The sequence below is a fragment of the Lissotriton vulgaris genome, chromosome 1_1, assembly GCF_964263255.1.
Source record: "Lissotriton vulgaris chromosome 1_1, aLisVul1.2, whole genome shotgun sequence".
In the NCBI taxonomy this organism is placed as follows: Eukaryota; Metazoa; Chordata; class Amphibia; order Caudata; family Salamandridae; genus Lissotriton; species Lissotriton vulgaris.
Window position 1 is genome coordinate 1,481,869,704 of NC_141685.1, and position 26,299 is coordinate 1,481,896,002.

General features: G+C 47.0%; 1 protein-coding gene across 1 annotated transcript in view; it reads left to right on the top strand.

Annotated features, from left to right (window-relative positions):
- Positions 1-26,299, top strand: part of DNAJC2 (DnaJ heat shock protein family (Hsp40) member C2) — a 321,120-nt gene that overhangs the window by 241,809 nt on the left and 53,012 nt on the right. The window contains exon 15 of the mRNA XM_086967334.1: positions 24,013-24,123. Within this exon, the coding sequence (XP_086823460.1) occupies positions 24,013-24,123 (111 nt within the window). The remainder of the gene's footprint in view (positions 1-24,012; positions 24,124-26,299) is intronic.

Here is a 26,299-nt window from a genome sequence, read left to right on the forward strand (position 1 = left end):
CCAGGCCAGTTTGAGACCCGATCTAACTGATCCTCCCCGCTTGATGATCCATCACAACAGATGGGTCTTATAGATTGTTCAAAAGGGTTACACCCTCCCTTTCATTTCTGCCCCAACTCACCTTCCTCTCATACCAGAGTGAATTTTGGAGGAGCTGTCTGCAATCCTATTGGAGAAAGTCAATCTTTTACTCTCCAAGGGTTACATCGAACAGGCACTAGACACTGCAAAAGTACAAGGATGCTGTTTGGGCTACTTCTTCATTCCAAAGGAGGACAGGGGCGTCCAGGCAGTTTCCAGACCTCTGCCCGGTGAATGTCTTTCTGCAGAACTGCAAATTCAGAATGCTCACACTGGCTCTGATCTGGACCCAGTAGACTGCATGGTTTCCTTAGACTTACAGGATTCGCATTGCCTTATACCTGTTGTGAAGGACAGCAGGCATTACTTGCAGTTCAGGGTGAACCAACACCATTTTAAGCTTGTTGCACTCCTCTTCAACCTCACTTTGAGTGTTCACAAAAGTGATGCCGATAGTCGCTGTTCATCTTCAGAGGTCAGGCATACATGTATTCCCGTACCGCAATGACTGGCTCCTAAAGGCCAGTCACTGGTAGGGCACCTCTGAACAACAGATAAACTCCTGACATCTTTTGGTTTCACCATCAATGAACCGAAGTCCAGCTATGCCCAACACAAAGGCTTCCATTCATTGGGTCAGTTCTGACCACACTGACTTTCAAGAACTTTTTTCCAATGCAGCGAGTCTAGGAAATTCAGGATATGATCCTGATGTTTTGGAATCAGTCCTGGGTGTTGGTGAGGATGGCTCTTGAGGCTTCTCGGTCTACTGGTCTTGTGTATTCTTCTCTTCACGAACCCTAAGTGGCACATGCCTGCTCTGCAGTGGACCCTCGTATCCGTATGAGCCCAGGACCAGTGCTGCCTCTCCAACTCCATTCATATTCCAAAGGCGACAGCGGAGGATCTGCAGTGGTGGACGCCAGCCTGATTTGCCGTAGGTCACTCTCCCTTCCCACCCAGAGTTAAAGGTGGTTACCGACGCATTGCTGCTGTGGGTGCCATCTGGGAGAGGTGGGGATCAGAGGTCTATGATTTCCTGCTAAGAACCAGCTCCATATCAACATGCTTGAGCCTTGAGTGTTCAGTCTAGCCCTCAGAGCCTTCCTGATTTGTATCAAAGGGAGACTGGCAGGGCCCGTAATGCCAGAGTGGAAATGCTAAGCAGGTGTCATCTGGCAGATCACAAGTGTCTTCTCCATTCCATTGTGGTGCAGGGCTTTGTCAGTAAGTAGGATTCCGCTGGTTAGATGTTTGCCACCATTGATAAAGTGCAGTGTCAGCAGTTTAGCACACTTAAGTTTCCAGTAAGGCATTTAATAGGAGACACTTTCTGGCTGAAACTGAGCAAGGGGCCTCTGTCCACATTTCCAATGTTCCCACTCCTACCTCTGGTTCTTAAAAAGATTAGGACATAGTGGGCCCAAGTCATTCTAATCTCCCTGATCTTGCCATGGAGGGTGTGGTACTCAGGTCTCCTAAGCACTTGTCCTCTGATCAGGCTACCACTTTGGGAGGACTGTCGAGCGCAGCAACAGGGCAGAGTCCTGCATCTAGAGTCTCGGCCCTTGATGGCATTTAACTTACAGACTGAGGTGTCTGAAGCTATTCTTGCGACCAGACACTCTTCCAAAAAGTGCATCTGTGCATGGTGAGAAAATGCCTTGAGTGCTGTCTGATATACCAAACCCATGCTGTTTTTGCAGGCCACACTTTCTGATGCTCTTCTCTTGGTCCTTTTAGGTAGAATGATGGGCTATCAGCCCTTTCTACCTTTGTGTTTACCAAACCAACTGTCCGTATTTTAATGACCAGTTGTGGTGGGGCATTTTATTTAGAGTCCGTGAGGCATATCTCCCCCCTGTCCTCCCTCCCCCCCCCCCCCCCAATCATTTTACCAAAACCATTTGCGACACCCCAGTGAGATTTAGTCCTGGTATTGACATTTTATGTGCATGCCCCTGCACAGCTGCTACTTAATGCATTTAAAATTGCAAACTGTTTTCCGTCTTGCCATCACATCCATGCGCCACATTAGTGCACTACATGTGTTGTCGATACAACCATACTACACCACTTTCGTTCTGAAAAAATGGTGCTGAACCTGGACTGCCTTCCTGCCCAAAGTTGTGACATTCTTCCATGTTGACGAGTTGATCACTCTATCGTTATTTATTCCGCCTCACCCCTCAAAAGAGGAGGAGAGACTCCATTGGCTTGTCAGAAGAACCTCTAGAAAGACCATTGATTAGAAGTTCATCTTCGTTGAGTTTTTAGGTGAGCAAAAAGATAAGGCAGTTCAAAACTCCATTCTCAAAATCTGCTTCTCACTGGTCTAGAAACGGCCCCGAAGGTCTGAGAGCACATCCCATCAGGGCCACTAGGACGGCGTTGGTGTAAGGGGTACCTACCTGTTCAGGATACCTGCCAGGCTGTGACGTGTCCGTGCATACATTCAGGAAACATTACTGCCTTGGTAGACAAATATGCTAGGAAAGTCATTTTGCTAACTTGTTGTGCCGTACTTCTTGGTCTGAGTCCACTCCTCAGATCCTCTGTTTAAGGGACGTACTGCTATAATATATATATATATATATATATATATATATATATATATATATATATATATATATATATATATATATATATATATATATATATATATATATATATATTCTAAAGAGTAGGAACCTGCTGTTAGAAGCTTCCATCCTTCACTAGCATTCTTTCTGGTGGATACTCTAAAAACAGATTCTGCAATCAGTTGCGCCTTCCCCTTTCTGTGGAGTGGCCTCTTTTCTGTTAATAAAATGTCCCATATTGCAGAGCAGCATACTATCACCAGCAATTTGTTTACCTGACTGCACAGAATGAGAAAGGTGTCAGGTGTGTGGAATGTGTGTGTTGCCAGGCGCCCTGGACATGTGGATTCCTGTTGCAGACAAGGTTTTTGGCGGACATGTAGACATTCTTTTTTGCTCTTGTGCACCTAATATAGTCACAAGTAACTTATTTCAGATTCTTGTCGGAAAACGTAGTAAATACGTCTTTTTACGGGTCAACATGGTAATCAAGTTAAGCCTGGCTGCAGCACTGAGCAGGTTTGTGGTCTCAGTCAATCAGGGAGGCGGAAACAGATTCCCAGTGTTGCGGCTACTGATTGGCTTATTTAAGTCTTTGCTTGCCAAGCGATTTGTCTGAGGAATATCTGTTCATTGTTCTATTAGTGTTGGGTTTGAAGATAGAAAAGAATGGGCTTATTTTTAATGTGTAGTGGCCCTTCAGGTGAGAGTGACCCTCATTTGCCTGGAACAGTTGGAGGAATCTGGGAGAACTACTGTTGCACGTGATCTAGACCAAAAAAGCACCAGAAAATAGTAAAGCAGCCCCTGCTCACTTTGCCTGCCCATGCTAGCACAAAGAGGAGCTGACAATAAGCAATGAAAAAAATCAGTGCAAGTGACTGTTAATCTGTAAAATCATCAACATGGCTCCAACAATTTTCACAGGCAGCCAGATTGATACGAAGCAGCAGTGAAAGGGGCCTCTTTATCATAGCTGGAGGCTTACAGTCTGGGTTCCTAAATGCAACATGGGGGGGGCGCTCCAAAAATTAGGTGCTTGGAGAGGTAAAGCTTCACCATATTAGACAAGTGGACAGCAGGTCCCTACCTCACAGTATCAACTGACAGGCAGGCAGTGAGTGTCAACGTGTGAGTCTTTTCCAAATGTTCAAGGTTCCTTTTACTGCTTTGTCTCAAAGGCATTTGTTTGAGTGGAGGTTTTCCTTAAAGTCCTTCTGTTCGAGGCATATGAAGTCCTTCTTTTCTTCACTGGGAGCTTGCTGGTGGTGTTCTTTGCCCCCGGTGTTTCCCCCAAGCCACCCATTCCTCTTCCTTCCTCTCTTCCCCAGTTTCCTGGCCTCATACATTTTTTATTCCCTGTCCACTAATCAATCGGCTATCACCCTTTGGGCCTTGCCATGCATGACATGCTTACCTTGAGCCCGAGCCTAGACTTTCATGGCGATTAATGTCAGACTCCCACAGCCAAACACCAGCAACCCTGACCTATTCTCAGGTATCTAGAAACTTTTCCCCAAGTACCTCAGCCATTTTATGCCACAGATGCCTCATGCTCTTCTTGAATGCCCTCCATATTCAGTTGCTTGTTCTCAGTCCCGTCTCTTCCTTCCCTGACTCACTTAATTTTGCCAGCTCAACCGCATTCTGCAGTGCTGCATCCTTCCCGAGCTCTTCCATATTAACCACTACTTGTTTCGGATATTATAGAGTTCACACATCACTTGTGCTCTTTTCAGGCACCAGAACAACAGACTTTACCACTGCTCTATTCAATGCTGTTTAGCGACCGTAGAAGGATGGAAGGTGGGGTCTGCCTTGTCAGGATTTCAACGCCTGACCACACTGGTTGTCAACAGACAGTTTTATGCAGTAAACCATCTTGCCTACTTTCAGATTTTACCTCTTTACCTTCCTACTTTTACTCCGTAAGCCATTCTATAGCTCGGGGTTGTCCATTAGCTCTGGAATACCCCTTTGTCCCCTAATGCGCTTGCACTCTCAGCCACTATCCTGTGACTACTTGATTTCCTGTACTCCTCCAATAATGTGTGTGCCCTTTTATCCCCCTTGATAGCTTTGTGTATGCCCACATTTAGTGATTCTACCCCTCACACTGATCTTCCCTTTTCGCTGAGATTTCACATTTCTCATCTCTACCGCTTAATAACTTGCCTTTATGTAGACCTTCAATTTCTAAACACTACAAGTAACATATGGTTCGAGGCATGTGTGGCTATAGATACACATGCTTGTGAATAAGTCTGCCATCTAGTGTTGGGCTCGGATGATTGCAAGGAGTTTTTCTTCAAATTTTTTCGATTTATGAGGATGTGTGACGCCTCCGCTCAGTGATACTGCTCATGGGCACCAACTCCATTGTTAGATTGTTTTATCCATCGACTGTTTCAGATGCGCTCTGGTACAAGATCTTCCTGGGTTCCCTTTGGTTCACCGTTAGTGCCTTCAACTCACTGTTATTGTCTCAATCATGTAGATATTCCATCTCGAGCACGGAAACAATACATCACGTCAAATCTCGACTCGCCTTAGCGACCTTCATGTCACGCCCGACTGGTCCTTTTTTTCACAACATTCAGCTCTACCCCAAAATTAGCAGATGATGGGAACGCAAGCTGGCCGTTTTTAGGTCTCGCCTGTCGATGCGCATGCGCATCGAGCAAGCGAGAGTATTGCGACTTATCCACTCTTTATCCACACTGCAAGGAATCGTGGCGATTCCTTGCAGTGCCCGTGACTTTTAAGGTCAATGCGCATGCGCATTGAGCTTATGCGCATGCGCATTGACCTTAAAAGCGCGTGCGCGTGCACGTCCGTCTTTGTTTACCCGCTCTGCCCCCTCCCCTTCCCGCCGTGTCGCATTTCTCCTCCCCCTCCCCTCTCTTCCTTCCGCATAACACCGCCGCCAGTCATTCCCACAGGCCGGTCGCAGCTCCCTCGGTGCCGCCCGTCCTCCAGCTGCAGAGCACAGCGTCACAGGCGCTGACCGGCTCCACAGAGTGCCCGCCTGCACAGGAGCAGCTCACAGCCAGCGGCCTCCCACATCCTCTGCAGGGCGGTCCTTGCCGCTTCCATCTAGGCCGCGGGACAACGCCTGCTTCACATGTACGGTGGCAAGCCTATTTTGTGTGCTCAATCCCCTACGAAGCACAGGTCAGCTTCTCTAAATTCTAATTATTTTGTTTACCGCAGCATATTGCTGTTCATTAGGTGGCAGCCAAAGGAGCTTTCCTAGAGCGCAGCCATCTTCGCGCAAGGCTAGCTCCATCCCTCTGTGTCCGCATATTTACAATAAAATGCAAAATAGCCCTTCCCTGCCCTCCGTTTTGTTTCAGCCCTTCCCTGCCCTCAGTGTTGCTTCAGCGCTTCCCTGCCCTCCCTGTTGCTTCCGCCCTTCCCTGCCCTCCCTGTTTCCGCTCTTCCCTGCCCTCCCTGTTGCTTCCGCCCTTCCCTGCCCTCCCTGTTGCTTCTGCCCTTCCCTACCCTCCCTGTTGCTTCCGCCCTTCCCTGCCCTCCCTGTTGCTTCCGCCCTTCCCTGCCCTCTGTGCTGCTTCCGCCCCTCCGTGCTGCTTCCGCCCTTCCCTGCCCTCCGTGCTGCTTCCGCACTCCCCCTCACCCTCACTCACCCTCAACCCCTCACCCTCACTCACCCTCAACCCCTCACCCTCACTCACCCTCAACCCCTCACCCTCACTCACCCTCACTCACCCTCAACCCCTCACCCTCAACCCCTCACTCACCCTCACCCTCACTCACCCTCAACCCCTCACCCTCACTCACCCTCACTCTCACTCATCCTCACTCACCCTCAACCCCTCATCCTCACTCACCCTCAACCCCTCACCCTCACTCACCCTCAACCCCTCACCCTCACCCTCACTCACCCTCAACCCCTCACTCACCCTCACTCACCCTCAACCCCTCAACATCAACCCCTCACTCACCCTCACTCACCCTCACTCACCCTCACCCACCCTCACCCTCCCTCACTCACCCTCACTCACCCTCACTCACCCTCACTCTCACTCACCCTCACTCTCACTCACCCTCACTCTCACTCACCCTCACTCTCACTCACCCTCACTCTCACTCACCCTCACTCACCCTCACTCACCCTCACTCACCCTCACTCACCCTAACTCACCCTCACTCACCCTCACCCACCCTCACCCTCCCTCACTCACCCTCACTCTCACTCACCCTCACTCACTCTCACTCACCCTCACTCTCACTCACCCTCACTCACACTCACCCACCCTCACTCACACTCACCCACCCTCACTCACCCTCACCCTCACTCACCTTCACCCTCACTCACCCTCAACCCCTCACCCTCACTCACCCCCACTCACCCTCAACCCCTCACCCTCAACCCCTCACCCTCCCTCACCCTCACTCACCCTCAACCCCTCACCCTCACTCACCCTCAACCCCTCACCCTCAATCCCTCACCCACACTCACCCACACTCACCCCCACTCACCCTCACTCACACTCACCCACCCTCACCCTCACCCTCACTCACCCTCACTCACCCTCACCCTCACTCACCCTCACCCTCACTCACCCTCAACCCCTCACCCTCACTCACCCTCAACCCCTCACCCACCCTCAACCCCTCACCCTCAACCCCTCACCCTCAACCCCTCACCCTCAACCCCTCACTCACCCTCACTCACCCTCACCCTCAACCCCTCAGCCTCACCCTCACTCACCCTCAACCCCTCACCCTCACTCACCCTCACTCACCCTCAACCTCATGCTAAAGATTTACAAAAAAACCCATAAACAATTCTAAAAGCACTAACTAATGCTGCGAGACCTATTGCATTTCTAATGCTTGTTGTTGTCTGAACTGCCATTCTAAATACCCCCACACCGACCTGCACTCTGTAACATCCACACCTCTACCTCATTCACCACAACAGTCTGGGGAGTGCAGCACTACACCACGTACACATTCACCCCTTAGGGACGACATTTGAGAAGATACACAACCTACAGACCTGTAGGATGCCTATGAAATGGACTCACAGAGGGGTTAGGAACCTAACCTCTACCCAGCACGTCCATCCCCACCAGATTTATGCTGCAGCTTATCAGGATTTAATAGCTAGAGCTACAGCATACCACCAAGCACCCTTAAATGAAGACCCTAAGTAAGACCACTTCCTGTTTGAGACCATCACCTCTGCACAAAGTCTCAAATATTTACCCATGCATAAGGGAGTTTTATGCAATGCTGATGACGTTTTTAAAGATCCTGTAAGGGCAAGGATTAGAACTGCAAGAATAAACAAAGTACAAAGTAGCTGCATCCGACCCCATATACATCACAGGTTAGTTAACATCCGACTCATTTGTGGCTAATGCAAAGAAAAGGGCAAAATCCCAAACAGTGGATGCACCTCCTCTAGACAAAGAATCAAAACCAATTGATGCATCTGGTAGATGCGTAGCCGCACAATCAGCTAATCACTGGAGAGTAGCTAACACTCAGGCCTTATTCGCACAGTATGACAGAGCAGACTGGTGCGAGATGGAGGGGCTCCCCCAACACCTCCCAGAGGAACATAAAAAGCAGGAGTATGAACTAGTTCATGAGGGCAAACTCATTTCAAACAATTCCAATAAATGTGCTTTAGATTCTGCTGACACAACAGCAAGAAGCATTAACGTAAGCATCCGCAGGCATGCTTGGCTCCGTGCCTCAGGGTTCAAAACAATGACTCCCTTGCCATTCCCCCAAATCATCTAACATCAGTCAGGGGACGTCTACAGCAATTCTTCCCACAATGGCAAACCATTACAATAGATCAATGAGTGTTGGACATTATCCAATATGGTTCCTGTCTAGAGCTTAGCACAACTCCTCCAAACATTCCACCCTAAAAAGAAAACTCCCAAACACCACCAAATTCTGCTTAAGCAGGAAATAACAGCTCTCCTACTGAAAGGAGCCATAGAGCTAGTACAACTTCAACACCAAGGAACAGGAGTATATTCACTATTTTTACTCATTCCCAAAAAGGATGGCTCATTTTGAACCATTTTAAATCTCAGACCCCAAAATCACTCCATTCTTTCGGAATTCGTCCATTTGGTCACCCTTCGGTAAGTAATACCCCTATTACAAAAAGGCGACTTCATGTCAACGTTGGACTTCAAGGACGCCTACTTTCATATACCAAGTCATCCTGCCCATCGCAAATACTTACGGTTTGTCTTCCGAGGCCAACACTATCAGTTCAAAGTGCTTCCATTCGAAGTCAACACAGCTGCAGGGTTATTGACAAATGCCTGGCGGTGGCTGCAACACATTTGTGCAGAGAAAACATTTGTTTTCCCTTACTTGGACAATTGGCTCATAAATTCCAACTCCTCCTAAATTTACAATCTACATACCCCAAAGATGATTAGCCTACTACATAGCCTAGGGTTTACCATCAATGTGCAAAAATCGCATCTCCAACCATTACAGATATAACTGTACTTAGGGGCAATTCTAAACACACGATTTGGGTTTGGCATACCCAAATAGTCAAAATTCAAAACATTTAAACAGGACATCAACTCGCAGTTGGGACAGTAATGTGCCTTTTCGACATGATGGCATCTTGCATTGCAATAGTCCCACATGCACAGCTCCATATGAGACTGCTGTAAGAATGCCTTTCATGACAATGGAATCATTCACAGGGTTAAATGTACAATCTGGTGTTGGTAGACAACCGCACACATCACTGTCTGCAGTGGTGGAACCCTCAAAACTTTTCTAAGGGGCGGATGTATCAAGTCCCAATTCCCCAAGCCACTTTTACAGTGGATTCTTCTCTTGACAGGGTGGGAGCCCATCTGCAAACTCTTAACAATCCAGGGTGCATGGGATCCCAAATACCAGGGTCTCCGCATCAACGAACAAGAGCTTCAAAGCTCTTCACCTAGCATTGAAAGCGTTCCTAACTACTTAACACGGTGTACTGGTCCTACCGGAAAACATGACAACCATGTACTATCTGCAAAAACTGGGGGATGCACTCTCTGCAGTTATCACACCTAGCATAAACAATCTGGCGCTTTTCAATACATCACAACATTCATCTCCAGGCAGAACATGTACCAGGGAGAAGCAATCAAGTTGCTGACCTCCTCAGCTGGACACAGCAACAAGTCTACGAGTGGGAACTCCACCCCCAAATACCCAACCATACTTTCACAAATGGGGGTTTCCACAAATAGACTTATTTGCAACCGCAGAAAACACAAAATGCCGAACCTTCCCCTCCAGGTTCCCACACCCACTATCCAAAGGTAGTGCCCTATAGATGCACTGATCCTGAAAGAAACAGGTTCGTATTAGTTTCCTTACCTTAGAATATCCCCAGGTGTCAGTCTGGATCCAGAAATTTGTGCGTAGCAGTACCCCTGCGCGTCGGTAGGGGTCGTCTGCGGCTCCGCGTCCGTCGTTGGCCCTCGGATGCCGTCGTCGGAGTACTTAGACGCCGCCCTTGCGTCTGACGTCAGTTCTTTTTTCCGCCCCAGCAAGCGCAGGTCCGGAGAAAGTGGTACCCTTTAGTCACTTTTTGACTAAGTTTTTTGGATCCGTTTCGAGTTGAACGACTCAATCAGTGCCGGTAGGGATGTCCGGGTTCAAGCCCTGTGCCGACTGCAAGCGACTGATGTCGGTTACTGACCCCCATCGCCAGTGCCTGCATTGCCTGGGGCCCGACCATGACAAGTCGTGCCCCGACTGCCGGGCCTGGACGTCGAAGGCTAGGTGGGAGCAGTCCTGTAAGTGCCTCGAGCACCGGCAGTCGGTCCCGCGCCGTTCGAGGTGCCGGTCCGGAAGGAGGTCGAGGGACCGGTCGCAGGGCCGGAGTCATTGCAGCTCGGCGAGTCAACACCACTCGTCGGGCTCCAAGTCCTCAGGTAAGAGGCACAAGAAGTCGAAGAGGCGACATCGCTCTTCTGACTCCCCCCGAAGGTCACGCGATGCGGCTGGGGGGTTTGGGTGACACCGCCCACGCAGCTCCGCTGGAGCCGCAGGCGTCGCGGCCTGCTCCATACCCGCCGGTCCCTGGGCAGAACGCGACGCCGGAGGAGATCGATGCCTTCCTCCTCCGTCGGGTTCTGTGGCGTCTTCGGGCCCCGCGGTCCTGACTGGGAGCCCAAGCGGGCCAGGTGCTTCGGCCCTGGCACCGTCAGGTGCTTCGGCCCCACTGGATCCGGATCTGGGTCGCCGCTGGTTGACCTTACGACCCCACCGGCGTCGACCCCTAGGGTGTCACCCCCAGCCCCGTTCCCGAACGACGCCGTAGCTGGTCTACCCCTCGGTCCGGATCCGGAGCGGCGTCACTCGACGCTGCATTCAGCACCGGCCGAAGAGGAATTCTTCGAGGATCTGGGTCCATCCTTTACCCCTGAATTCCAGGAGATGGACGACGAGGGAGACTGGAAGGGGTCTGAGGACCTTCTGACACGTGAGTGCCAGTCATTTCAGGACTGGACACAGGAACTAGGGGAAGCCAGTGGCCTGGATACCTCCCTAGACACTGGTTTTGTCTATCCTCCTACCGAGGCTACGGAGGAGGGGGCTGCTTATAGTGTGGTGCTGACGAGGGCGGCCAAGGCCTTGGCTTTTGAGCTCTCCATCGCAGTGGTGAGGTCTAACATCCTCACAGAGGTCCTTAAACCGCAGGTAAGCTCCCCAGAGCCTCTACTGCGGTTTGATGAGCCTCTCACGGACGTCCTGTTGGGCACTTGGTCCTGGCCCGCTACAGGTCCCCCTGTAGATGGGAACGTCGCTAGGGGCCATCTCCCTGCTCCGGATGCGTGGAGATTGAGCGGTGACAGTTGAGGCCATTTGACTTGTCTCCTGAAGTCTGTGATGTTATTCTGGCAGCCAGGCGTCGCTCCACAAAATCGGTATACGCCTGCAGGTCGAACAAATTTGTGGCATGGTGCACAGCGTGAAGGCATCCTCACGCTGTGCAAGGACCCCCATTGTGGACCTGCACACTCCTGATTTCAGACTCTTGGACCAGGGCAACGTTCCCCCCGAATTCCTTGTAATTGCGTAGACTCTATCCCTAGAAAGTCACCCAAATTAACACTCTCACCAAAGCGATCCTCCGCTTATCCGGATTGGGGTTCAAGCTTAATTATTAATTCTTTAGGCAATCATTTTTTGTCCTGAGGATGAACCAATAATATGTGAGGTTCGAAACGTCGTCGACAATAAGTACACTAAATGCAGAGTTAACATATATTTTGAGCATGCATATGTGTATAATGTGGATTATCATTTTGCAATTTTAATTGTTTGATAACGTATCTTTGCCTGAATATTCCCTCCCTTCTGTTTGTTCCCCAAGTGTGTTGGTTGGACATCGGCTGGTGTCCCACTTCCATGTGCTCCATTCCTTTGTTGCATATTTCTTTCATCAAGAAATTAAAGTGTCCGGCTGGGCATTCTTAACAATATAGTTCTATCTAGTCTATATTTATTGTCTCAATTCCCTTCCTTTTCTAAGGACCGTTGCCTTTTGAAAATATGGTGCACAGCAAAGGCTGTGGATCCACTTTCTGCCCCTCTTTCTGAGGTTCTCCTCTTCCTTCTTTCTCTTGCCCAGCAGGGCTCTGCTCTGGGCACTATCAAGGGCTACCTCTCTGCCATTTCCGCCTTCTTAAGCCTCCCTGATCAGCCCTCTTTGTTAAAGTCCCCAGTTGTAAATAGGTTCTTGAAGGGCATCACTCATATGTTTCCCCCGTGTTCCTTTTGTGATGCCTCAGTAGGACTTGAACCTTGTTCTGACTTATCTGATGTGCGCTCCCTTTGAGCCACTTCATAACTGTCCTCTTAGTCTTCTTACCCTTAAGACTGCATTCCTGGTTGCCATCACCTCTGCCAGGAGAGTAAGTGAGCTCCAGGTCCTTTCTTCACCTCCCTTCCTTTCTGTCCATCCGGACAAAGTTGTGTTGCGGGCGCGACCCTCTTTCCTGCCCAAGGTAGTCACAGCCTTCCACATTGGGCAGTCCATCACCTTGCTCACCTTCTTTCCGCCTCCGCATCCCTCGAAAGAGGAAGAGAGGCTCCACCTTCTGGACCCAAAACGTGCGCGCTCATACTATCTTGATTGGACACGCCAGTTCCGGGTGGATGACCAACTCTTTGTTGGTTACGTGGGCGCTAAGAAGGGACGGGCGGTGCACAAACGGACCATTTCCCGATGGGTCGTCTTGTGCATCAAGGCTTGTTATTCACTGGCTAAAAAGGAGCCTCCTGTGGGGCTACGTGCCCATTCCACTCAGGGCACGGCGGCTACTACTGTCCTGGGTCAGGGAGTCCCCTTGCAGGACATCTGTCAGGCAGCTACGTGGGCCTCACTGCACGCGTTTGCAAGACACTACTGCCTGGACAGCCAAGTCCGGAGAGATGGCTTTTTCGGCAGTTCCGTTCTCCAGGACTTTCTGGTGTGATTATTGGTTCGCAGCCCACCACCGGGGTTAGTATTGCTGGGATATCTATTCTAAGGTAAGGAATCTAATAATAACCTGTTTCTTTCAGATGCACAAGTTACTTGCCTTCGGTAACGATATATCTGTAACAAACAGTAGTTAGTATTAGATTCCTTACCGCCCCACCCATCCTCCCCGTTCTGCGAACCGATATCTAGGGTTAAGGTCATCCCCTTTCAGGGCCCTAGTTTCATGGCACCAGTGTTGGTTTTTATCATGGCTCTGCATTTCTGACGCGGGAAAGCTGTGTATAAGAACGGACGTCAGCGCGCAAGGGCGGCGTCTAAGTACTCCGGCGACGTCATCCCGACGACTGATGCGGAGCTGCAGACGACGCCTACCAACGCGCAGGGGTACTGCTACGCAAATATTTGCGGATCCAGACTGACGCCTGGGGATATTTTAAGGTAAGGAATCTAATACTAACTACTGTTTCTTGCAGATATATCGTTACCGAAGGTAAGTAACTTGTGCGTCAGGGATATTTGTCTACACTTTTATTCCTCTCCCACTACTTCCATTTGTAGTCAGAAAGCTCAGTCAGACATCACTCACCCTAGTTCTCATAGCCCCAACCTGGGCTCGGAAAGCAGTCTTAAGTACCCCACAACCCGGACCTTCTCACGCAGAACCATGGCAAAATCAGAAGTCATAGCATTTGGATATTTAAACCTTTCACAATAGTGTATGAATAGTATTAAAGAAGCTTGTAAACCTACAACTAGAAAATGCTTATCAGCTAAATGGAAATAAATTGCGTTCTATTGCCCGAGGCAAAAAGTTAACCCTTTACAATCACAGGTACAAACAATTTTATCTCTTGCATCTTCAATCATCAGCCGTAGCAAGCATAGGCTTCAATAAGTTTACATCTTGCTTCCATTGCAGCTTATCATTAAAGCATTCATCGAGGGACTTAAGAGTAATTCCTCCTAAATCCCACCAGCCCCAACATGAATTTAAACATTGTGCTTAAAAGCTCATGGAACCTCCAAGTGAGAGACTACATTCTTTCCAATTCCAATACTTCTCTTGAAAAATAGCATTCTTAAATGTGATCACTTTACTCAGAAATGTCAGTGAGGGGGAAACACCCCTTACTACACATCCATTTTTATTTATTTTATTTTATATTCTTCTATAGCGCAAGAATAGACCCCCGGAGGGGTATCTCCGCGCTTTGCCAGTAAGTAAGTCCTCAGATGTTAAATGAAGAGGAGAATGGTGCATTTAGAGAGAGAGATCAGTTAATGGGAAATAGATGTGTTTTCAAGACCTTACGAAAGGTCAGATGATTGGTCAGTGTCCTTATCTCAAGAGGCAGAGAGTTCCAAAGCTTTGGTCCAAGGTGGGCCAGGGCTCGCCCCCCTTGTCTGGCCTTTTTTATTCTGGGCACCTGCAGAAGTTGTTGGTTCGCAGAGCGCAGGGTTCGCCCAGGGGCATAAGGCAGGAAGATGTTGGCCAGATATTTGGGGCCTTTGCCTATCACACTTTTGTGAATTGTGCATAGGGTCTTAAATTGCACTAGTTTCCTCACTGGTAACCAATGAAGTTTGGTCAGCAGGGGAAGGGAGGGAGTCCTGGGGGGGGCGTTGAGGACTATCCTAGCTGCCGTATTTTGGATTACTTGCAGTTTTTTGATCTGCCCTTCATTTGCTCCCAAAAGAAGGCCGTTGCAGTAATCCACTCTGCTGATGATTAATGCCTGTACTAGTGTCTTTCTATGGCAGTCTGGCAGGTAGGGAAACACTCTCCTTAGCATACCGATGGCTCGGAAACAGGTGCTTGCCACCTGGTTTACGTGGTCCTTGTAGGTAAGTGTTTGATCTATTAACACTCCTAGGTTTCTCACTGTGTTTTTAGGGCTAGGAACGGGGCCTAATTCCAGGGGCCACCAGTCCGGTGTCCAGTGTGTTATTGCTTGCCCAAACAACAAGACCTCCGTTTTTCCTATATTGCATTGGAGGCAGTTTGCTGACATCCAAGCAGATATTGCTCTCATTCCCTCTGCGAAGGATTTTTTTATCGCAGGTGTCAGATCTTTAAAGGGAAAGAGGAGTTGGGTGTCGTCAGCGTACGACACTGGTGTAAACCCAAATGATCTTGCTAGGTTGGCTAGGGGAGCCACATACACGTTGAAAAGTGTAGGGCTTAAGCAAGAGCCCTGTGGCACTCCCTTATTGAGCTCCCTGTGGATGGATTTGTGGGAGCCCAGCCTAACCTCTTGAGAGCGTCCTGACAGAAAGCTTTCCATCCATGCCAATGCCGTGCCCTCCAATCCTACGTCTTTTAGTCGCTCAAGAAGCACTTTGTGAGACACCGTATCGAAAGAGGCGGAGAGATCCAACAGCACCAGAATCACAGAATTACCCCCATCCAGTGCCATTCTGATGTTATTGGTCACTGTTTGGAGGGCAGATTCGGTGCTGTGGTTTGGCCTGAACCCAGATTGGGAATAGTCCAGGCCCTCCGTCGCTTCTAGATGTTGTGACAGATAGGTGTTCACATGCTTCTCAGCTATCTTACTGATGTATGGTAAGAGTGAAATGGGACGCAGGTTGGAAAGGTCAGTCCATGGGGAAGCAGCTTTCTTACTTATTGGGTTTACTACCGCCCTCTTCCAGTCTGCTGGGACTTGTCCTTTCGTAAGAGATGTGTTAATGACATTCTGTATGAAGGGGCCCAGGAGAGGGAGCAGAGGAGGAACCATCTTAGCAGGGAGAAGGTCGTTTGGAGACCCTGATTTAATGTGGGTAATAAGGTGAGGGAGATCTGCACTTTCAATAAGGGGGAAGTGTGATATAGGACTTCCACTGTCTTTGTCTTTGGGCAGGTTTAGAGGTATAATCCTGCTAGCACCCTGCATATTACAACGCGGTCGTTACGACTTGCAGAGAGGGGAGAAAGTGTTAGATTTAAAATCCAACACCTTCCCTTCTGTCCGCACAGACTGGAGTTGGAATAGTAAATTATCCTATTTCAAAATCCAGCCCGTAATGGTATGCGCTGTTACAACGCAGTTGTAACTGCGTTGTAGCATGTGGTGTGAGTAAAAGCGGAAAAAAGAGGCATATTAGTCAGTGAGATCCATGCACTAACATTGGAAGAATCATTATTCCAACTCCATAGATACAAAGTTGTGCTCAGAACAAACCCAAAGTTTCTCCCCAAAGTAGTCTCTCCCTTCCGTATTAATCAGTTAATAGAATTACCTGTCTTCTTTCCACAACCGCATTCTATTGTAGAAAGAGCTCTACATACACTGGACGTCAAAAGAGCTTTAATGTATTATATAGACAGAACCAAAACATGTCGGGGAAACAAAGCAGTTTATTGCTGTCTGGCCTCCTCCCATTGGAAATTCAATTTCTAAAATTGAATTTTTAGGTGGATAGTTCAATGTATTCAAACATGTTATGCTAAAGCTAAAAGACCTGTTCTCTGTAGGGCTCACTCAACACGTAAAATAGGAGCCTCTATGACTTTTTTAGGGAACATCCTATTGCGGACATTTGCAAAGCAGCAACATGATTCACACCACACACTTTCACAAAACATTATTGTGTGGATGATATAGCACGTCAACAAACGAATGTTCGACAAGCAGTACTTCTTATCCTATTTCAAACAACTGGAACCCCCACAGACTTGTGACCATTTGGGGAGAGGGAGTGCTTTACAGTCTATGCACAGCATGTGTATCTACATTCACACTTGCCTCAAACGGATTACGTTACTTACCCCCCGCTTCCTCAAACGCCTGTGTAGGTCACAGTTGACTGCTTTACACCACTTTAATTTACATTACTTGCATGGGCATCACATTACTGATACTTACTGTAACTCAATTCTCACCTGCCCTCGGAAAAACAATCTAACAATGCAGTTGATGCTCGTGTGCAGTATCACCGAGAGGAGGAGACACATCCTTGTGACTCAAACATTTTTTTAAGAGAAACTTGCAATCATCCAAGCCCAACACTTGATGGCAGACCTATGCACAACATGTGAATCTACAGCACTAAATGCTCAATACAGATGCTTACAGTGTAAGTAACATAATCTCTACTGATTCTCAAATTAAGGATACTCAATTTACTGACTTCAGAAGGCTGGGTGACGCAGTCTGCTTGCCCAGATTTCAATTCATGGCCTTACACATTTTGACTGGCGAGCCTCAGCTCAGTAAGCTATCTTGCACTTTTTTTTCTGACTTTGCCTCTTACCTTTCCTACCCTGCTTCACTCGATCACAAACAATTTGTTCCTGTTGACCTATGGTCTAGTTATCTCCTCTTCCTCTAACTAAGATTATTATACTTAAGGTTTGTTTGAGGAGCACTGATAACACCCCAGTGGTGATATCTCGGTCCTTATCTGACTTGTGCCCTTTGGTACATCTCCCTCTGATCTTCACATGGCTCTTTCCCAAAATGTTCCAGTGTATTTCTTACGACTGTGCTCTTCGTCTTTACCTATGCCTCACCTTCTTCAATCCATCCCTCACTATAATTTGATTTTATGTATAGTGCTTAGTAATCATCTTCTATTTTTGCGCTCTAAATGATAAAGCTTGTTATTGCTTAATTAATAGTACTCCGTTTGCCAAACTCCGAATGGGGGCAAGTGGAACGTTAATTGCCATAATCTGAACTCGTAGTCTGCAGATCACAGTAGTAAGTCTTAGCCCACTGACCCATCAAGCCAATTAGTTGATTCTGCTTCCATTGGATATAAGCAACACTTCTGCTTGCTTTCTTTGTGCTCTCGTCGAGTCACCTTCTCTCCCAAGATTATCTGACCTATTTCCGGCGCTCTGTGATTTGGAGTCTTTCTGTTTCTCTTGCCAGCCTGGTTTCCCTCCCACATAGTCTGATGTTTCTGGATCAACACCACCATTTCACTAAGTGTCCATCAGTGTGCCTTTTCCCAATACTGGACAACTGCGCCCTCAATTCTTCCTCAGTTTAGTCCTTTGATCTTGCTGCAAGCCTCTCCAGCTGTCCCTTTCCTAGTACCAGGCCAGCCCTCCTCTCTTGCATCTTGTCAGTTGATCCTTTCAATAACATACATATTGGGTGTCTATTCTCTCCATCAGTGTCATCTGTGAGTCTCATGGTATTCCCTTCCATGGTGCAGGCATTATGCTATTGAAATATCCGCTCTGAGACCTGCACTGTCCAAGCTGGCTGCTTGTGAAATAAATTCTCCAAGGCCATCCAGTGTAGTTCTTTGTGTTATTAGCCACTCCCCTCTACTGCCTTCTTGCACTTGATAAACTCCCTTGTGCTATGGCTACCTTCCTTTTATCAGGTGTTTTCCGTCACCTTTGTATCTCTCCAGTTCTGATGCTTTGCCTGTTCCTGCTGATCACTAATCCTCTGCCGGCGCTAGACTTATACTGGGTTTTGCCCATTAACATGCTGGCACTCTTAAAATTGCATTTGCAATGTTTCTTCTTCAATGCAAGTTTGTAACTGACACTTTAACTTTGCCTATCTGTGCCATCATTGGATGTCCATCAATAGTAGTACATGCCCCAATCTGTGCAGCTTTTTACAACATACCTTCACTACTGGGGTTACTGTGTGAGCAGTGGGCAGGACTTCTGGAAGCCAGAAGGCAAACGTTGAATAGCCTGTGATGAAAGAATGGAGGGCAAGATGGCATAAAACCTCTGCTGAGTGGGGAGGAGTAGAGGAGAACCTGTAGTCAAAGTGGGCAAGGGGCAAAACCTTTGATGGAGTGGAAATGTTATGGAACTTGTAGTGAGGGGTGAGGAAGTGTGTGTATGCATACATTTAGTCATTTCAATTTAATTTGTATACATCTATAAGTGTATCAAGGCAGTGCTGTATATGAATACCTTGTGATTGAATAGGACAGAAAGAACACCCGATGATGAATAAAGAGAAGTGGTATGGACTCTATGGCAAGTAAGTGGGAAGGGAATTGATTTACGGTTTATAGCAAGCAAACCATGTTTAAAGTAATAAAATAAGAGAATATGCAAGGACAAAGAAGCTCAGGAGAGCAAATTTACTGTGACAATTGCAGATGACTAGTAATGTGACCTTGCTAGCCATTTTAACTTTTATAGAGTACATGGGACAAGTGGATTTTTTTTAACAGGACTGAAAGACAAGGACAAGTACACTTTTTAATATGAATGAATCAATGAATGTTTTTTTTATAAAGCACGACAGTTACCCGCAGGCGTCCCGCGCTATATCTGAGTACAAATGGGTGGGGAGTGTCAAGTTATCTGCTGAAAAAAAAAGGGTTTTAATTTTTTTCTAAAAAGCAGGATGTTTGGTTCTGAGCGGATAGATAAAGGAAGGGAGTTCCAGAGCCTTGCCACGTTTGTTGAAAACATTCTACCTCCACTTCTTTCTCTTTTAAACCTGGGAATGATGACTTGGTAGGCGAGGGTCGACCTTAGCTGCCTGTTAGGGTGGTAGGGGGTGATCAGGGTGTGATTAAGGATTGCTCCTTTCCTCCAGTAGGCACGGTGGGCGATGCACATACTTTTGAAGTTGACTCTGTCTTTTACTGGCAGCCAGTGGAGGGCTCTGAGTTCAGTTTTCACTGATTGCCGGCGAGGAATGCGCAGGAGAGTACGAGCTGCGCAGTTTTGTATAACCTGAAGTTTTTTCAGGGTGGATTCGGGGGCTCCTAAGTATAGGGCATTTCCGAAGTCAAGCTCGGAAAGGATTAGACCTTGGACCAAGATCTGTCTGGCCTTAAAAGGGAGGAGCGGCAGGATCTTTCGTATCAGTCTGATAATACTCATGCAGGTGGCTGCTAGTTTAGTTGCCTGGTGGCCGAATGTTAATGCACTGTCCAGCCAGATGCCCAGACTCTTGATGGAATCCCTGGCTGGGGGGGCAGGGCCTAGTGCTGGGGGCCACAGAGAGTCAATGGTTTTTTGGGGGGAGTTGCCCAGCACCATTAGCTCAGTTTTATCACCGTTGAGCTTTAGGTAGGACTGGCTCATCCAGGTGCATACTGCTTCCATACAACCTCTGAGATCGCTGGAGTAAGAGGAGGGGTGAGTCAGGGTGACCACCAGTTGCGTGTCGTCGGCGTAGGACACGACTTGAACGCCGAAAGGACGTATTATTTCTTCGAGGGGGAGCATGTATATGTTAAACAGCGTGGGGCTCAAGGACGAACCTTGGGGAACCCCACAACTGAGAGGTTTGCTGGGCAAGGTGATGTTGCCCTCACAGACTCGGAAGGAGTGGTCAGAAAGAAAGGAGTGGAGCCATGCTGCCGCAGTGGAAGTTATCCCTAGTTCTGACATTCTGTGACGTAAGATGTCATGATTCACAGTGTCGAAGGCGGCACTGAGGTCCAGCAAGACAATAGCTGCAGTGCCACCCTCGTCTACGATCTTTCTAGCTCCCTCTGTTACTGCTAGTAAGGCAGTTTCAGTTCCATGCATGGGGCGGAACCCCGTCTGTGAGGTGTCCAGGGAGTTGTTTGTTTCTAGAAATTCGACAAGGCACTGATTCACGTACTTTTCTGCGACTTTAGTTATCCACGGTAGTAGAGAGAACGGGCGGTAGTTTCCCGTGTTTATCTGATCTAGATTTGGTTTCTTCAGAAGGGCTTTGACTGTAGCTTGTTTCCACATTGGGGGGACCAGCCCTGCTGAGAGAGAGTTATTGATCAGGTTCTGGATGGTGGGTAGAATGGTGGGCGTTATAGTTTTTAGAAAGCGAGCAGGGGCGGGGTCGCTAGGAGATCCCGATTTTACCAGAAGAATTATGGAATCTAATTTAGAAGGCTTCAGCGGTGGAAAGATATCCAGAAAGGTGGAAGGGGAGGGTCTGGTGTACTGCTGTTCTGGACGGGAGTGAGAGGGAGAGGGAAAGGAGGAGTAAATCGTGGCTATTTTATTAGAAAATAGTCAGCCTGTTCATTGCAACGGGTTTGAGCGGTCAGGGGGATCTGGTGGTTTGTTGGGGAGTTTGAGCAATTTTTTGGCGATCTGATAAATCTCCTTGGGTTTTGATGCTGCTTCGATGATCTTATTTTCGAAGAAGGTGGCTTGAGCTCTTTTTATCTCGGTTTTATAGGATTTTATAGACGTCCGGTATTCAGTTTTGCTGGTGTTGGAATAGTCAAGGCGCCATTTCCGTTCCAATCTCTTGCATTCTCTCTTGAGAGTACGCAGGTTTTGGGAGTACCAAGGGGCGTTTTTTGGTCTTTGTTTGGATTGGATGTCCCTGAATGGGATGATAAGGTCTAAAGAGGTGGTGATCCAGGTATTAAAGTTGTCATTACTGACAATCGGGTCAGGGTTGTTCTGAGGGACAGAGGATTCCAGTGTGGATGTCCATAAGTTGGTGTTGAGTTGTGACCATTTACGGTCTCTGCTGGGGGCACAGGGAGGAGAGGGCCGATAGCCTAATGGTACCCATAAACATGGGATCAGAAAATGGTCCGTCCATGGAAGGATGATGGGTGGATCAACTGTAAGATGAGTGCAGTTACTGAAGATAGGATCCAAAAGGTGACCTTTTTCATGGGTGGGGTGCAGTACTATCTGGGAGAAAATAGTGCTAGTAGGTTATTGCAGAGTTCAGTAGCTGCTGAATCCGAAGGGTCGTCCAGGTGCACATTTAGGTCACCTAGTAAAGTATAATTAGGTCAGGAGCAGATGCCACTGGCTATCTCTGGGGCAAGCTGGTTTATGAAGTTGGTCGGAGTGCCAGGTGGTCGATAAATTAGAGTCCCCTAAAATGTGCAGGTGGGGGAGAAGTCCAGCGAGAAGGTGAGATGTTTGCAGCTTGATAGGTTAATTGGGGAGGAGCGGCAGGTGTAACGACTTTTGTAAATGATGGCAATGCCGCCTCCCTTTCCTAGGGAGCGGTCAGCTCGGAGTATTTGATATCCAGCAGGGAGAGCTTGGATAACATCTGGGTCGGAGTCAGTTTTGAGCCAAGTTTCCCTAAGGAATATGGCATCGGGGTCTTTGTCCAAGATCAGCAGGGATATTTCAATAGCATGTTTGGGGAGGGATCTGCAGTTAAGCAAAAACATGCGGAACGAGGGTGTGTGTGTGGGAGAGTGACTTCGAAACATACAATGTGGACAGTTGAAGTGATGGGAGGGGGGGTCCCAGGAAGGGAGACAAGGATCATTAGTGTGGCCTCGTAGTTGCAGGAGGGGTTTTGGAGGAGTACCGTATGGGAGAGGTTTGACCAGCGGTAGTGGCCCCTGGTCCCGGTCGGTCGCGGACGGGCGCAGACGGGCTTGCCTTTGGCGCGCCTTTGGTGCCCCGCCGGCGCCGCCGCTGCGCCCGTTCGCTGCGCCTCCTGGGAGGGGGAATCATTTTGTAGTGGCTGGGCCTCGGGGTGGGAGGGGCGAGCACACGTGATCGGGTTCCTCACCTAAGATGGTGGGCCCGGAAGTTCGAGATGCGGCTGGAGAGCCGAAGGCTCTGTCAATTTCTCGAGGCAGGGGGGTCAAGGTTCGCTCTCATTCAGCGGCGGCCTGAATCGTGAGTATTTCAGTCAAGTGCAATTTTTACCGAAGGTGCAATTTAAAATATAGGCTTTTCCTAAGTGCGCGTTTAAAACCAAATAATGCTTTTTACTCAAGCGGCAAATTAACTTAGCAATGTTACAACGCTGTCCCGGCTTCCGCCTCAGGACCACAACACACACCACACTCACTCGTAGTCAGTGAGAAATGGTGAATTAGGCTGTTTCCTTTGTATATTCCACAACCCTGATGACATGAAACTAATGTCGGTGCACAGGAGAATTGCCTACTGTTGTGGGGTTAGAACAGCTAAGAAATCTTTCCAGATCCAGTCTGGTATCTGGGTATATTCTGAAGGTGAGGAATCTACGGTTAGAGCATTCACCAGAAAGATTGTTACCAAAGGTTTGTAGCTTGTTCACTTGCGCTTCACTCACAGTGATTGTACCACTTTTTTGATAAAATACTTTGTGCTGAGGTCAAATGAGATTCCAGGTGTAATTTGATTTGGGAAAAAAATCCTGCTGTCTGATTGCTCTTCTTTAGTGCTCCTACCCATAACTGTGCTGTCTTTCACTGTGTTCCAACCTTACCTTTTCTCCTTTGTTCCCTCTCCCCCTTTACAGTCCATCTTTCTTCTCTGTGACCTCTTCACAGTCGGAATTTAATTTTCAATAATTCTGTTTCTGAGAAAATAATTCAGTATTGATGGTGGATATTTCTGCCTTACAACTAACTTGCTTAACGTTCATTTCTCTCTTGCTTAAGACTTCCTTCCTGTTCATCTAGCCACACCTTCCTCTCCTACAACTATTTAACCTCCCTTTGACTCTTACCTATCTTGATCTCGCTTTGCCCCTCTTCATCTTCCTCCATCAGTATACCTCTGTCTACTGGTCCTTGAGGACTTTTCCCTCCTCCCTTTAGCCTTCACCTTCATTAGTCTTACCTTCCTTCCCTTTCTTCATTCTTTTTCATGTTACCTCACTCTTCTAACTTACCTTTTCTACTTTCAACTCCCTTTCTTCAGTTTCTCGTGTTTCCCTCAAATACATGCCTCACTTCCTCTTTATACTCTTCTTCAACACACTTTTGTAGCTCTGAGCGTTCACTAGCCTTGTAATCTAATGACTTCCCCCATGTGGGCTTTTCACATGGTTTGTTCTCCAAACTGTTTCCAACCTGTTAATCTATTACCCATGTTTACACTCTAGTTCTCTTTAAAATGACCTTGTTTAGATTTACAGCATGTCTGGTTGAGTCAAGCTTTATAACAATTATATGAAATAAACTTTTGATTTTTTTTTTATCATTTAGATCCTCATCAAAAGGATGACATCAACAAGAAAGCGTTTGACAAATTTAAAAAGGAACACGGTATAGTTCCACAGGTCGTAGATAACGCAGCCCCTTCAGAGCGGTTTGATGGTAAACATTTTTTTATGAGTTTTGTTGCATCTTGATATGGTTCTGAAGCCATTTAAAATGTTTTGGAATATGCATAGCCTATATTTAGTACTCAATTCCTGGTACTCAAAACTTTCATAGGCTTTGTTTTCCCACATGTGGTGCTTGCTTACTCTTTTCTTGCTCTCCCTCCTGTCATGATGGTTTGGAACAGCATGCAGGATGTGAAAACTTGTTCCGCCAAAAGAAATGTTTTACATTTATTGTTATCATGGTGCGTAGGCATCCCCACCATACTCTCCACACCACCACCAACTTCCTTTTCTTTACTCCTACTGGTAGAACAAACAATATCCGCTTTTCTCAGTACTTGCCTACTTTTTTACCTCACCATAGATTTATCTTTTTCTCTTGGTATTTTAAAAAGAACAATTAGCCTCCCTCCACCACCCATGCTGTTTATAAGAGGCTTCTGGTAATGCAAAGATGCTGTTAATAGATAATCATTACTGACCTAAAATATTTGCTTCTTAGTTGACAACTTCCTATTGGGGACCTACCTATTGTGGCCTGGCTTCAAACAAAGTCCCAGAGGACAGTCTTCAGTTAATGATGAAAAAGGATCAACGGCATAGGAGAAGCCTAGAGTCAAAATAAATTGTTGGTATTGAAGGGATGGTGGGCTGATGAGACCATCAACCACCAACTCAAACGTAGCTCACTTTCTGGGGACATTAACTTGCAATCACCCTTAAGTTGTAAAGCACCAGGCAACACCACTACTCTTCCTACAGTAGAGAAGATAAACCCTCCCAGAAGTGCTCCACCACAGTACTCCAACATCAAGGACCCATTAAAAACTTTCCAGAATCCAGTCTAGGACAAAGTTGGAGAAATCTTGCACGGAACCATGCCAATCTTCAATTAATTCCAAAGTTTTTAGCTTTTTCCTTTCTTTGTATATGGCATATATTAATTGATTCTTTCAACTGGGATAATATTATTTCAGAGCCCAATTTTGCACCTTTTTCAGGAAAATTCCACATAGTCATTAATTCCTACGAGGAAGGAGAGAATTAGATACAACATAATTGCCTCCATTGTCCTAGATTACTTATTAATAAGCTGTCAGTGAGAGTGAATCCCAACCTTTAAAAGCTGATCATCTTATTCTTAAGAGACATCCATCAACTATAAGTAAAATCTTTATTGTATAATTACTTAAAATCATTTACAAAGGCAATATAAATTACATCATAAAACAAAAGTCGAATGTAAAACTAAATGGTTAAAACCTATGCGATAATCATTTAAGTAAAAAACAAAATATATATATATATCACTCCATACTTTGCTTGTGACACGTCCACTCTCTCCTGGGGAACAAACTAATGCAAAGCTGTTTTCTGGTGCAAATGAAGGATTTATTGGAGGTCTAACACTACCGCCGTGACACGTTTCGGCCTGGGAAGGCCTTAATCACATGACGTGCCCGCAGAGTACCTTCGCAAATTTAAAGTGCTAGTGCATACACACGTGATAAAAAAGTTTTCATGGAAAGAGACGACATCTTGCACCTTGCAGTGTATACAGTGCAATTGTTAATGCATTTAGTTGTTTCTCATCACGGCACAGGCAAAAAACATTTAGAATAAATATAGATATTCTAAAAGGCAATATGTAAAATATTACAAAGAGTGTGAAAATTCGCAATAGATACTGACATATAGTTTTAAAGTGTTACACACATTAAAAACATGACATAATATAATTGCCATGACTCTACCTTTTAATGACCCATTGTACATAATACTCATGAAATTTGGGTCATCCTTGATTTTTACCTATGTGCAAAGTTTAGACATGCAGCATAAGTGGGCCTAGCCAATGCCTTATCCTTTGTATTTCTATGAGAAAAGTGTTAGTGCATAAAAGGGCCACCATAATGAACCATCATAGTCTGTAAAGTGCTGATGTGCAATATTATGTGAAAAACAAATGGGATTCAGCAGTAATTTTGTTTTTGAAAAAAAAAAAGTTTTTTTCCCCGGGTATACTGGATTTCATTTGTGGGGAGATTTACAGGCAGGTAAAAAAATCCTCATTAGAATTATGTCCCTGTGGGGTCTTAGTGTCCAGTTCAGTTATACATTTTGTCTCCAACTTACTTAACAGGGCTTCCCGGTAGCCCCCACGT